At 42.5% G+C, this 14268-nt stretch overlaps 1 protein-coding gene across 1 annotated transcript; it reads left to right on the top strand.

Annotated features, from left to right (window-relative positions):
• The first annotated feature begins 973 nt into the window (after nt 1–973).
• On the top strand, nt 974–6870 carry LOC146987839 (green-sensitive opsin-like). The gene is made up of 5 exons (XM_085777248.1): nt 974–1387; nt 1470–1638; nt 3083–3248; nt 4440–4679; nt 6668–6870. The coding sequence occupies exons 1-5, from the start codon at nt 1024–1026 to the stop codon at nt 6764–6766; spliced, it is 1038 nt and encodes a 345-aa protein (XP_085633374.1). The 5' UTR covers nt 974–1023; the 3' UTR covers nt 6767–6870.
• The last annotated feature ends 7398 nt before the right edge of the window (nt 6871–14268 follow it).

Genomic DNA, 14268 nt, shown 5'->3' with positions numbered 1-14268 from the left:
GGCACAATATATTTTTTTCCCTCATGATGAACAGAACAGCCAATTATATTAAACCACGAGAGACTAAGATTTCAAAATAATTCTCTAGATAACTTCCTATAATGAAATATGCAATTTGTAGTTGTATCTTATTCTATGGGACAGACGTAGCCACATATTATTTTCCTTTGAAAATTGGAGAAAAGTAAATCTATTTGATGTCATACAGTGAATAAATCATCCAAAAGTAGAGTACATGTTTATAAAAGTTTCTTGTATTGCAAATAGTTCCATTCTTCTTGTCTCACACTGAGCTATTGAGTTTATTACCACTGTTAACCTCTGCACATTGATTCAAGGCCTATGTTCTATGCAAAACAAAACTCCAACTGCTCTCTGATAAATATTACTAAATAACTAAATAATACTATAGTATTATTGTAAGACAATGCATATTTTAGGAATACTTTGCTTATTGAGACAAAAATCAAAAGTTAATTAGTGAAATTTAATGTATGTTTAATATGTTGCAACCGTCCCTGATCCGTGTTGCAACTGTCCCCACGTTTGGGGTCAGTTGCAACGTCTGGATTCTTCCATTCAAATGAATATTGTGATTGATGTGTCATATGTAACCATCTTTAAATGGTATGACTAATTAGCTGACAAATGTATGTTTAATCTATAAAAGTTTGGTGAGCCTAGTCCAAATAGTCTCTGAGTAACTGAGAAAAATGTAAAAAGTGTTGCAACTGTCCCCAGTCTCCCTACTGATTGAAAATGAATTTGGGACGGGTTTAAACTACTAATGGAACTGATGACACTCACTAAAACAAAAATTTAAAAAAGTAAAGGTGAGAGCTACATTGTCGGAAGCAAGTTGATGATCATCCTGTGTTAATATGATTTACTGAGGCTTAGCCAAACGACTTATTCTCAATCCCCCTGTAATCTACTTTTGGAAGGTATATAGCTGACACCTAGACAGAGGGGTCCATCACTGGGTTGTCACTGGCAAAACTCCAGACACTATCATCAAACAAGATGGAGAACGGCACAGAAGGCAAGAACTTCTACATCCCCATGAACAACAGGACGGGGCTTGTGAGAAGTCCTTTTGAATACCCACAGTACTACCTGGGGGATCCTATATTATTCAAGCTGCTGGCTGTCTACATGTTCTTCCTCATCTGTACCGGCTTCCCCATCAACGCTCTGACTCTGGTGGTCACAGCTCAGAACAAGAAGCTCCGGCAACCTCTCAACTTCATCCTGGTCAACCTGGCTGTTGCCGGACTCATCATGGTCTGCTTTGGATTCACAATCACATTTGTGACTGCTATTAATGGCTATTTTATTTTTGGGCCAATGGGTTGTGCCATTGAAGGGTTTATGGCCACTCTAGGAGGTAAATTTGAATCGACACTGCATACTGTTGCCTTGTGCAACTTCAGCTGTAAACATAATATATGTTGTATTTTTCCTTGCAGGGCAAGTTGCTCTGTGGTCTCTGGTCGTCCTGGCTGTCGAGAGGTACATTGTCGTCTGCAAACCCATGGGAAGCTTCAAGTTCAGTAATACTCATGCCGGAGCTGGTGTCCTTTTCACCTGGATCATGGCTATGTCTTGTGCTGCTCCTCCATTGGCTGGCTGGTCCAGGTAATTCAACTATCAAACATCTGCATCCAAGACTAAAGCATGGACTAAAACCACTTGGAAGTCTACACAGCACTCACATGTCATCGCAATACTACAGCTCTCTCCAACACTTGTAGACATGGAGACGACTTGAAGATTTCAAACTACTTTATTTTTTAATTCTACAGCTGGCCAAATGGCTATTTTATCCACATGTACAGGTGCATCTCAGTTAATTAGAATATCATGGAAAAAATAATTTATTTCAGTAGTTCCATTCAAAAAGTGAAATACTGACTGAAATATTTCATTTTTAAAGCAGATATCAGTGGAATGTTTTTGTTAATATAAGTCCTAAATAGTCCTATTTTCCGTCAGCAATCACTTACATGAAGTATTTCAGCCTAAACACGAGTCTCTCCGTCACTCTGCTCTGCTGTAACCCGAGGAGAAAATTTTCCTTGTGGGATACAAGTGTTATCCAATGAGGGGAGAGAACGGCATGAAGGGCTGTGTGTGCAGCCAAGGGATGCGCGTGAATGTGGTGACGTAGCACGAGGACCAATTGATGCCTGACAAGGGCAGGGGCTGCTAACTCATGGTGCGTTCAAGGAAACTCGTACTTTGTGTTTTTCCTTCCTGTGAAGTCATACCAGTTCGATCTGGTACGAGTTCACGGGTCGGAAGTTACGAGTGGCCGTTATAGGGAACTTTCACAGACAACAGGACGGTAAAAACACGAGCTACGGGTTACCTGGAACGCTACCAAGTCGTAGTTGTGACTTGAAGCTGTAACTTACGGTTTCAAAAGCCTGCCTTGAACACAGCATTAGCCGAAACGGCCGTGCCACTGATATCTGCTTTAAGTATATATATATATATATATATATATATATATATTTTTTTTTTTTTTTTTTTTTTTGCCTTTATTTGATAGATCAGTAGAGATAGACAGGAAAGGGGGAGGCAGAGAGAGGGGGAATGACATGCAGGAAAGGGCTGCCCGACGCAGGATTCAAACCGGGGCCGCCTGCGGTGAGGACTTTAGCTTCTACATGGGGCGGCCGCCTTAACCACTGTGCCACGCACCGCCCCAGCTTTGTTTCTTTTAATTGTAATGAAGTCAGAATTCAGTAAATCTAAACATTAGAATACAGTGAAAAAGTTCACTATTGTAACGTAATGTCACACTCAAATCAGCTGATTAACTCCAAACACATGCAAAAGTTTCCTGAGCCTTTAAATGGTCTCTTAGTCTGGTTCAGTAGCTCCACTATCATGGGGAAGATTGATGACCTGACAGTTGTATTCTAATTTATTGAGATGCACCTGTATCTAAGAGTCAGAATTTGTAGAAATGATGTAAATCATGTAAGAATGGATCTGAAATTAAAGCCAGAAAAGTGTACAGTATGTATGTACCTCTATTAACATTATGCTCTGCTATCTCCCTCTGTTCACACAGATACATTCCTGAGGGCCTGCAGTGCTCCTGTGGACCAGACTACTACACTCTGGCCCCAGGCATCAACAACGAATCATACGTCATGTACATGTTCATCTGCCACTTCTGTGTTCCCGTTGGAACCATTTTTTTCACTTATGGAAGCCTTGTGCTGACAGTCAAAGCTGTAAGTCTTACTTTCTTAACCCTACTCTATTATTGAGGTCATTATAATAGTCTGTGTGAGGTGGTGACCACTGCCATCCCACAAATAAGCTCCCCAGTTCTTTGACTTTAAAGCCTGCCGCACTTCATAATCACATTAATAGTATTTTCTGCTCTCTTATGTTTTCTGCTTTATGTGTACAATAGAAAGGCAATGTAAATCAAAATTATCAGTGTTTTTTCTCTATAATTTAATTATAATTATAATTGCTTAGCTGTAGCAATTCTGGACCTAATCATTTTATTTCACTTGACATTTATATTCTAAGTCTTCTCAAGATGTCATCAAGTACCTCTCACAAGTTTCATATTGGAGTCTTCAATTAAGGCATCTTTATTTATATAGCGTGTGATATTAAGCAATATCACACGAGAGCAAGTGCTGCTGTTGTACTGTATATCAGCACTGGTGTGATTCGGTCGCAGATAATCACACCAGGCTCTGACTTAACTCCTGAAAGCCTGTACAGTACAGCGGAGTGATAATGCCTGTAAAAAGTCATGGAATGTCTCTTGTCCAATCAAATTACTCGGTCAGAACTAACTGTTGTATAAACTGCCTTTTGGTCCGAACAACAGTCTGAAACCCATGGATTGGGACTAAAAAGCAGCTGTGGATTTTGACTTGGCCCTGCTGCGACTGCATGTCGCTGCTGTGTTGACACTACGCACTGCGCCGTTGTGATGATTCGCTTTATTTATTTATAGCGGCTGAGTGGCTGCATCATCAGGTGGCCGCTGTGGCATTTGCCCACAATGCCCTGTATGGCCAGTCCGTCACTGCTGAAACCCCATATCAATAAATGTGCAATATTATAAAATGTCAATGTCAATTTATTTATATAGCACATTTCATATAGCAAGCATAAACTCAATGTGCTTCACGATAAAAGCAAGATGCAATACATGTTGAGTACATATTAAAACAAACAAAAAGTTAGTGCATATTAAAACAGAAGCCAATGTGTTAAGACAAACAAACAAACAAAAAACGAGAACAGGTATGTTTTAAGATTGTGCTTAAAAGAAGATGTTGTTGGATAGAAGAGCAGACAATCTTGCCATGTTTGGCAATAAAGCTCCATGTTGTGCAAAGAGTTGTGTGTATGTCTAACTAACCTCATCACTGCTCTTCCGTTCAACACATATTCAGGCTGCAGCCCAGCAGCAGGACTCAGCATCCACTCAGAAAGCTGAGAAGGAAGTGACACGCATGTGCATCCTGATGGTGTTGGGCTTCCTCGTGGCCTGGACCCCATATGCTAGCTTTGCTGCATGGATCTTCTTCAACAAAGGAGCTGCCTTCTCAGCTACAGCCATGGCTATCCCTGCCTTCTTCTCAAAGAGCTCAGCATTGTTCAACCCTATCATCTACGTGCTGTTTAACAAACAGGTCAGTTGATAACTGCTGTGTAGAAAATGATTCCGAAGCAAAGGCACCTGATATCACTCTTTAAAGTGCATCTGAAAATGTTGGCCTCTATTTCATTAAATACAGTACATTAAGTTAACCATTAACCACAAGTCATTCAATTAGATTACAGTATTATAGGTTTAAGCGTTTCTCACTTTCAAATAAACAAAAGGCAAAAATGATTATGCTGTCATTCCGACATTCCACCATTTAGACAAACCACCATGCCGACATACCGCTATAACGACATGCCATCATCCCACCATTCCGACAAGGCTTTCAATATAAGGAAATGTGCATTACTCAACAGGTGACTCCCTCCTACTTATCTGGACTCTCTATCTATCTGGCCTGTCTAGTCTCTACCTGGTCTGTTTTTTCCTAAACTTAACCAACTCCTTTCATCATTGCCTAAACCCAACCAGTGCAAAATCTTTTTGGGGAAAAAATATGCTATTAACTCTTTCGCGACCACACTAATTCCTCAGCACATCCGCTCAGGACCACATGTTTTTGGCTATTTGTTTACCTTTTTCTCACGTCGAACCGAACTCTGTACATCACCTAGAAACAAACGGTTTTCACATGATTGAAGAGTGATTTTCCAACGTGCTCCTCGAAAAAACGGCAAGTTTTTCTGCCGTTTCGTTCGTGAGTACGAAGTAGAAGAAGAGAGCTGGGTTTCTCCAAAAACGGAGCTCCCGCTCTAGTTTCAGAGAAAAACGCACTTTTGTGTCAAGTGGCAATCTGCTCATTTTACCGGTAATCTGCAGTGTGGCATGTCTCCCAAATCATTTCTACGGCTAAATAAATATATTTGTAGGCATATCTAGGGGGTGTGGCAGCCTGGAGAGCAGCGGTGCAGGTCTCTGGCCGCAGCGCAGCAGCTCCGTGACACTGCTGTGTGACTGGCCGCCGCTGGGTGCTCTGGGGCGGGGGCGGCCGGTCACAGCACCCGCTGCAGAGCGCCCGCTCTGCTGCACAGCGCCGTGAAAACAGCCGTGATAACGGGCTTTCAGATCCGAGTCTCCAAACCAGAAACGTTTGTAACAGCACCGGTAAAAGTCGCCACATTTGTTGTCGGTCGCTTTTGTCAAAAGAGGGTTTGGAAAGTCGCCAGATTCAGCGAGAAAGTCGCAACACTGTAGCCGACAGCCGCACAGTGCTGCACGCTGTCCCCAGAGCAGCATTCAAGGAGAACGATTACTCAAACAAAACCAAGATCACACAGTTTATAAAAAACATTATGTTTTGATTTTAGTTTAAAACAGTTTTACATATCAGAGGACTACCATATTCACACACAGGGTTCCTCAGAGTGTCTATTATCGTAATCTGTAAAAAAAAAGGGTTTTGACGAGTTTACTCGTCAATGGTCGTGAACGTTCGGCAGGCTGTGACGAGTTTACTCGTCAATGGTCGCGAAAGAGTTAAAGGAATTGTCGGAAAGGCAGGATGTTTGAAAAAAATATAAAAAACACCGTCATTCCGACCATAGGAGACAAGAATTGTCGGAATGATGGGACATTTGATAGAAAATTAAGTGTTGCCATTTAGACAATTAGAGACCTATGTCGGACTGGTGGGATGTCGGAATGGCGGTTGCCCCCCATGCTGATAGTAATTAAATAAGTAAGTTAGTTCAGTAAGTTGTGTATGTAATTGATAAGTGGATTTTTCTCCAGACACACTATTCTACGGAATTAGAAAAAAATTGATTAATTGCATGATATTCCTGAGCTAAAAAGAAGGTGTCAGGTGTCAAGTTAAGCATTATCTCCAGAAACAACCTGGCATAAAATTTGATGAGTTACTGTGACATAGACAGTCTTATTTCATTATTCATACGGTGATGTTTGATCTTGAGTTTTCTGTGGGGAATAAGGTTTCTTTTTGTGAGGTATATAGCCTAGTATATATGTGTATAACTCTGTCTGATATCTCACCTCATGTTTTCTCATTTTCAGTTCCGTAACTGCATGCTCAGCACTATTGGAATGGGCGGCATGGTTGAAGATGAGACCTCAGTATCAACCAGCAAGACAGAGGTGTCTTCTGTCTCTTAAGAATGATGACTACACTTCTGTGGTCATCCACCTTCCTGATGTCTTCCGGATAAATGGCTTTCTTGAAATGGAAATAAGCTCATGGATACAGACCAAGATCTTTTCTGCAACAAATGGGACATTTATACAGTACATGTCGAATGAAATGCTTGCAATATGTCTGGATGGGTGAGTGGGTAAGAAACACCTTTGTATATTTACAACAGGGAGAGGTTAGCATGTTTGTTGGCCTCTGTCATAATATTCTGTATATATTTTGTAACAAAAAAATGTGTAGTTATTAAATGCATGCATGAGAAGATCTGGTGTTGTTTTCATTTCTTAGTCCCACTTATCCTATAGCCAACCTATAGCCTTGCACTGAGTTATATTTACTTAGCATTTGCATTTACTTTTATTTCTTATAAGTGTCATTTTGTCTTAAAGGAGTCATCACCCGGAAATCACATATTTCCTTGTTAAAACATGTATATTGGTGTTGGACCTCAGTGGAAACCTGCCTGAAAGTGGCTGAGTTATTTCATTTGGGCTCTTTGTTTAAGCCAGAGTAGCTCATGAGGCTGCACACTGCAAATTACAAAATTTTGACTCTGCTCCTGTTGACGTCACCACAGGAGCCTGCTTTCATAAACCCACTTCTCTTGTAAAAAAAAAAAAAAACACCTCTCTTCCACCACGCCGCCATTACTTGTTGTTTTATTTCCCACTGTAGTGCTGTTATTTCGTCACTTTGTTAAGTTTTAATATTTTTTTCATGCGAGAAAGTAAGGGTTTAGATCCCCAATGTGCGGTTAGTTTATCCAAATGATGGCTGTTTAGAAGTTTGCTTCCGACGTACCCATCTGCAGTGCTCGTTTGCCGGCCAAACTGCGTCGTCATGCCGGGGGAGGAAACAATCGCTAATTAACTTACCCGCAGGTTTGTAGAGGTTTACCGCCGGCTGGTTAAAGAGCAACTAAACCCCTAAACCACTTTTTTTCTGCTGAAAACAAATATATTTGGGTATGAAGTAGAGTTGTCGATTCTGGTCCAACTATACCAACCAACCAAAATATTTCAATTTGGTGTATTTTGTAGTAAAAATATAAGAGTGACTGTCCTCCATGGGTTGAAACATCATATCATATCAAATTTTTCTATTGGCTGAGATGGAGGCAGATGAAGTTTTGGAGGCAGCTTTCGTCATGGGCCACCAGCTCCCAGGCCGATGGGAATCGTTTGCGGCTCTGCCCCGGCCGGCATGGCCGCGGAGCTGGTAACCGGCGGATCGGCACTGTGTCGCGGCTCCGGCGTCCTCTCCTAGTAGTGTCCGCGCTACTAGTGCTGTCAGAGTCGCTCATTAGTAGCTTGTTAGCGCTATAGCCCAAGTGTCGATGTATGTTTATTACTTTTTTTTTTTCCTTTGTGTGACTTCACGGGTGTGAATGCGGCGGAGGGGGATCGGAGAATACTCCTGGAGCCCTGCCCATAATCAAGGCGTTTTTTGAATTTCCAGCTTAGAGCACGTCAGCCAAAACTGAGGGGTTTAGTTGCTCTTTAAATTCTTTTTAGGAGATAAATGTTGGTCTCATTGATGAATTAGTTTGTTTGAATGAAAAGTGAAGCTTCGCACAGGGGACAGTTCTCCATTCCGACACACCTCCACTTCGACACCCCGCTGTTCCGAAATACCCCCACTTCGAAACACCGCTACTCCGACACCCCCCCCCACAGCTGTCCAAGGTGCTGAACCGCGTGACGTTGTTTACATTCTGCTTTGTGGCTTGTCTGTGAAACGTGCGCTGCTCAGGGACTGGGCAGATCTGTCCCACTTGCTTTCTCCCCGACTCCGTTGTTGGAGATCTCCCACACAGTAAAAGAAATACACTTTTTTCTCCCCCCCTGCTCCGCTCGAGCGCGGCTGAACCCGGCTTGAGCTCACAGGGGCGCGAGGCTGCTGCAGCCGCCGCTCGTGCTGACAGCTGACTGAGGGAGATGCTTTGGTTGGGCTTAGGCAATGAAGAAAGGAGTTGGTTAAGTTTAGTAAAAACACCAGGTAGAGGCTAGACAGGCTAGAAGCATAATGAACATTATATGTCATATGAAGTAGGCTATTTGCTTGTTTTGCAGTTAATTATGCACATGATCCATTTCGACCCCAAAAAGGAAAAAAGGATCAATGCGCACTGCGCACTGGGGGTTTCCCCCAATAGCCTTTTCGGAATAGCGGGGTCTTTAGAAAAAATAGAAAACCCCGCTATTACGATGAATGGAAGTCTATTGTCGGAAAGGCGGGGCTTCGGAAAGGCGGGGTGTAACCCTTCGCACAGAGCAGCAGCTCTGCCCCGAGGCTGTGTAGCGTACGTACAGAAATCACCACATTTGCATCAATAAATACATGTTTTACAATGAACCAATTAAATTTTGTTTTATTTTATGAAGTTATATAACATGGTTACGTACACGACAGAGAGCAGCATAGTATGTGGTTTTCAATACAGCCCGCATGTAGCCCACTGGGCCAGCCACCATTTCGGCTCTGTCCTTCTTGCGTCCAATCAATGTGCGCCTCATTACATATTAATACAATGAACATCCGGCCCAGTCAAAACCTTGCGCTTACTCTCATGAGAGAAAGTTGCCATATGAAAAATTTAGTTTGATTTAAAAAAAAAAAAAAAAAATTCTAATAAGTTTTAAGAATTGAGTCAAAGCAACTTAAGGGGGACTGGATGCGTAAAAAAACAGGTGATGACTCCTTTAATGAATTTATGTGTGCCTGCATCATGTTGTGCTCAGAGACATGCACAGCTGACCACAGCTTTCTAATTGGATTACCCTACTAGAGCATTACTTAACAGTCTGCTTAAGTACTTGTACTTAAGTAATGGTAAAACTAAGTGCATGCTTTAAAATAATAGATATGCAACACAGGTGTTATTACCCATCTTGTTTATTATTTTCAAGGTACCTGGATGAACAGTTCAAATTATTATTTTTAAGAAACCCCTCCCACCCACAACTAATGTGTCTATACATTTATTTATCTATTGTCTCTGGTTATGCAGGGTCATGGGAGGCAGCCAGATAGGGCAACAGTGCTAACCAGTGCACCATGCAATGCTATATACAAAAATATTCAGTACAGTTTTTTCAAATCACTTTTATTTACAAAATATGGTAAAAATCTAAAAAAAAGTACAAAAGTACATCCTCTTCCTCTGCTGGGACCCAGTTCTATACAGAAGTCGTGTAGTCATTGTGCTAATCTGGTTTTGCTCTGGGGCTTAGACACTAGTAAGAAAACAAGAAGGAAAAATTACAAGGTTTAGCCCTGGACATTTAAGCTTTTCCCCTCTGGTGGGTGCTAAAGATCACTGTATACCACACTGAACAGTCAAAGCTACCATGTGCCTGTACTGCTAACATTTTACAGTATAGACTATCGCTGCAATAAGGGGATCACCGTGGCCTGTAATGCGAAGGAAGCCTATTCTTGGTGGGCGGACCTAAGTTGCCCTTTGATCAAGTATTGCCCATTTGGTGAGTGTAAGAACATCATTGCCAATGTAATGAATGAACACCAGGTAGTGACTAACCAGCTGTGTCACCCTATGTTCGGCTTACCTCTGATGAAGACGCACACCGCATCGAAACTTTAGGTGTTGTGCACCTTTATTAAACCTCTGCATTAGCTATATGGAGTGCTCCAGTGGTTTCTTTTGAGTTTAGTCCTCTGTGAAGTGACCCAATTGTACCTTTCTGTCATTTTAAATCGTGTTTTATATTGTTCACTGATCGCAATAACGCGAGTGTGTGTTTTATTGGAAGCGAGGCTGAATAGTCTACAGTGGGTTTTTTTTAGGTGCTGCACTACAAGCAAATCTCATATTGTCTCTGTACAAAGATAACAAAGACCTTTTTAAATGTGAAAACAGCGGAGACCTATTCAAGATTTGCGTTTGGGTAACACTGACATATAAGGCGAAACATTAGAATTAATTTATTAATGGCCACATTAAGTGAAACTATTAACTTTACCAATTATCCATCTGATTGTCTGTCCTGCTGCGAGCGCACAACTTCTTTCAGCGGTGACTGACTGTATATAAAATGAAATATATAGGCTATAGCCTAATATATAATGAGCTCCTGACGCTCAGCTCCACTGGACTTTCAAAGTAAAGGTGACGCAGCTGTAAATAGGTTAAAATAATGAAACAGCGGCGCTTATATATATTTTATGATTAAACTCTGAACATAACCTGGTCGGGACCAGGCGCATATGTGTCCATGAGTACATTAGTATTTCGTGCTCACGTTATATCTATTTCGTGGGAACGAAATAGTAATTCGTTCCCACGAATTAGGTATTTCGTGGGAACGACTTAATATTTCGTGGCCACAAATTACTATTTCGTGGGAACGAATTACTATTTTGTGGGAACGACTTGCTATTTCGTGGGAACGACTTGCTATTTCGTGGCCACAAATTATATTTTTTTTATTCCATGATACATCACGGGCGCCGTAGCCCAGCGCCCAGTAGGGCCCACAAAAAAACCCAGTACTGTAGTCTAATCTTTGTATGACTGAATTAAGGTCTTTGCACACTCCGTTTTTTTCGCATGCGTTTTTCGTATCCGTCATCCGACAAAAAACGTTACGGTCTGGCTCCTTGCACACTGAGTCCATTGCGTTTTATTTGCATGCGTTTTTATTTTGTGTTCCAAATTTCGGAGAGGGAGACAGAATCGTCACGCATTGATGCACTTCGCGGTTCTCTCACTTGTTGAGAAATGAAAGGGAAAAATTTAACTCTAACACACCACACACTACAGGATAATCGCATAAGATAATCTTTAAGTATATATTTTTATGGCTTTTTTTTTGCACACAGTAGAGATAGACAGGAAAGGGGGAGGCAGAGAGAGGGGGAATGACATGCAGGAAAGGGCTGCCCGACGTGGGATTTGAACCGGGGCTGCCTGCGGTGAGGACTGTAGCCTCTACATGGGGCAGCCACTTTACCCACTGCGCCACGCACCGCCCCCGTATAAGATAATCTTAAGAGCCTAAGATAATTGGGCGATTTTTGTCCTTGTTCGGAAGGGGGAAAATCGGGGCAAAATCAATATATTTATGTGTGTGGTAGGCTTTAAATAGAAGCTTCACATCCATCGATATGTCCTCTAAGCTGATCTACTCTCCAGGGCCTAAGTATGGAGCTAGTCAAAGTCAAAGTCAGCTTTATTGTCAATTCCACAATATGTTCGGGACATAAGAGAATCGAAATTGTGTTACTCTCAGACCCTTGGTGCAAACAGTAGACAGACAGACAATAAACATTTTTAAAAAAACAATAAAACAATATGTGAATCTAAAATACCAATCTAAAATAAATATGAATAAAAAACTAAGCCAAACAAGTAATAAAAAAATAAATAGAAGGCACAATAGCAGTAGCAGCAGCAGTAAAGTGCAAAAAGACAGTAGTGCAAGTATTGTCTTTTTTTTTTTGTACTGTACTGGAATAAGATGAATGTAGTGAATGTGTGCATGTAGTTCAGTGTTCAGGTTGTGTGGGCAGGGGCCACAGTGGGGAGGGGGCGGGGGAAGTGTAGGGAGAGAGTTCAGCATCTTGACTGCCTGGTGGAAGAAGCTTTTCTCCAGCCTACTGGTCTTGGCTCGGAGACTCCGCAGTCTCCTCCCTGATGGCAGCAGGCTGAAGAGGCTGTGTGATGGGTGGGTGGGGTCACCAGCGATGCAAAGGGCTTTGCGGAGGAGACGGGTGTGATATATATCATGGAGGGAGGGGAGGGGGGCAATGATGATTTTTTCGGCTGCTCTCACGATGCGCTGGAGGGACTTTCAACAGGACACGGATCAGGCGCCGTACCACAACGTGATGGAGTTAGTCAGGATGCTCTCAACAGTGCCTCTATAGAAAGCCTGCATGATGGGTACCGGGGCTCTGGATCTTTTCAGTTTGCGGAGGAAGTAGAGGCGTTGGTGTGCTTTCTTGGCCAGTGATGAGGAGTTGTTGGTCCAGGAGAGGTCCTCTGTGATGTATGTGCCCAGGAACTTGGTGCTGCTCACCCTCTCAACAGCAGCACCATTGATGGTCAGAGGGGCATGTTGTGTGTGCACTCTTCGGAAGTCAACAACAATCTCCTTTGTCTTCTCAATGTTCAGAGAGAGGTTGTTGTTTCTGCACCACAAGGCCAAGCGGTTCACCTCGCTCCTGTAGTTAGCCTCATCGTTGTTACTGATGCGGCCCACCACAGCCGTGTCATCCGCAAACTTGATGAAGAGGTTTGAGCTGTGCAGCGGTGTGCAGTCGTGGGTCAGCAGAGTGAAAAGGAGGGGACTCAGCACACATCCTTGGGGGGGGCCCTGTATTCAGTATGGTGGTACTGGATGTGTTGCTGCCAACCCGTACCGCCTGGGGTCTCCCAGTCAGGAAGTCCAGCAGCCAGTTGCACAGCGAGGTGTTTAGGCCGAGCCGGCCCAGTTTGGTGATGAGCTGTTGGGGGATGATTGTATTGAACGCTGAAATCAATGAACAGCATTCTGATGTATGAGCCTTTTGAGTCCAGGTGTGTGAGGGCTGGGTGAAGAGCAGCGGAGATGGCATCATCAGTCGAGCGTTTGGACCGATATGCAAATTGAAAGGGGTCCAGGGAGAGGGGGAGGACAGACTTGATGTGTTCCATGACTAACCGTTCAAAGCACTTCATGAGGATGGGAGTGAGTGCAACTGGACGGTAGTCATTGAAACAGGATGGCGCTGGTTTCTTCAGAACGGGGATGATGGTGGTGGCTTTGAGGCACGTAGGAACAACCACTAGAACAGTCTCATAATGAATAAATGCACACAGAAATGAATAAATGCACAAAGATTCACAAATGTATTTGGGGATTTCTATATATGTGACTCAAAACACAAATACATTTTCAATGCACACACAAATGTTTCATTCCATATATAAGTCTAAAAAAATACTCACATAAAAAATAAGATTCATAAACATACATGCATGTAAAAGTATTTGCAATCTTCATCAAATACATATTTGGAGATCGTTGCATTGATAGACAGTATGAACTGTTGGACCTGCATTTACAAAGTGCTGTTCATTTGTAAACCTCGCTGCATTTGTGTGAGACTTTTGAGACTCTCCTGACGTGACTCAGATCCACAAATGCATATTTTCTTAGAGGGGATCATCTGTAGCCATCAGATGTCTCCCTCCTTTACAGCCAATCATGTGAGTATTTCACCACGAGGGGTGTTTGATGACGTTATTAAAACACACGCACGCGGCCAGGGGCTGCAGATATTTTAGCATGGATGTACAGTATTATGGTTTTTAGTCTACAAGGAACGATCGGGGCCGGTCAGGAAAGGGATCGATCGGTCTTCAATCACATGATTGGCTGTAAAGGAGGGAGACGACATCTGATTGGCTACAGACAATCCCCTCTAAGAAGAAACGCATTTGTGGATAGGAGTCACGTCA

The sequence above is a fragment of the Trachurus japonicus genome, chromosome 5 (assembly GCF_045865225.1).
Source record: "Trachurus japonicus isolate A0001 chromosome 5, Traja_1.0".
NCBI lineage: Eukaryota > Metazoa > Chordata > Actinopteri > Carangiformes > Carangidae > Trachurus > Trachurus japonicus.
The sequence above is the reverse complement of the archived record's forward strand: the minus strand, read 5'-3'. Positions and strand labels throughout refer to the sequence as shown.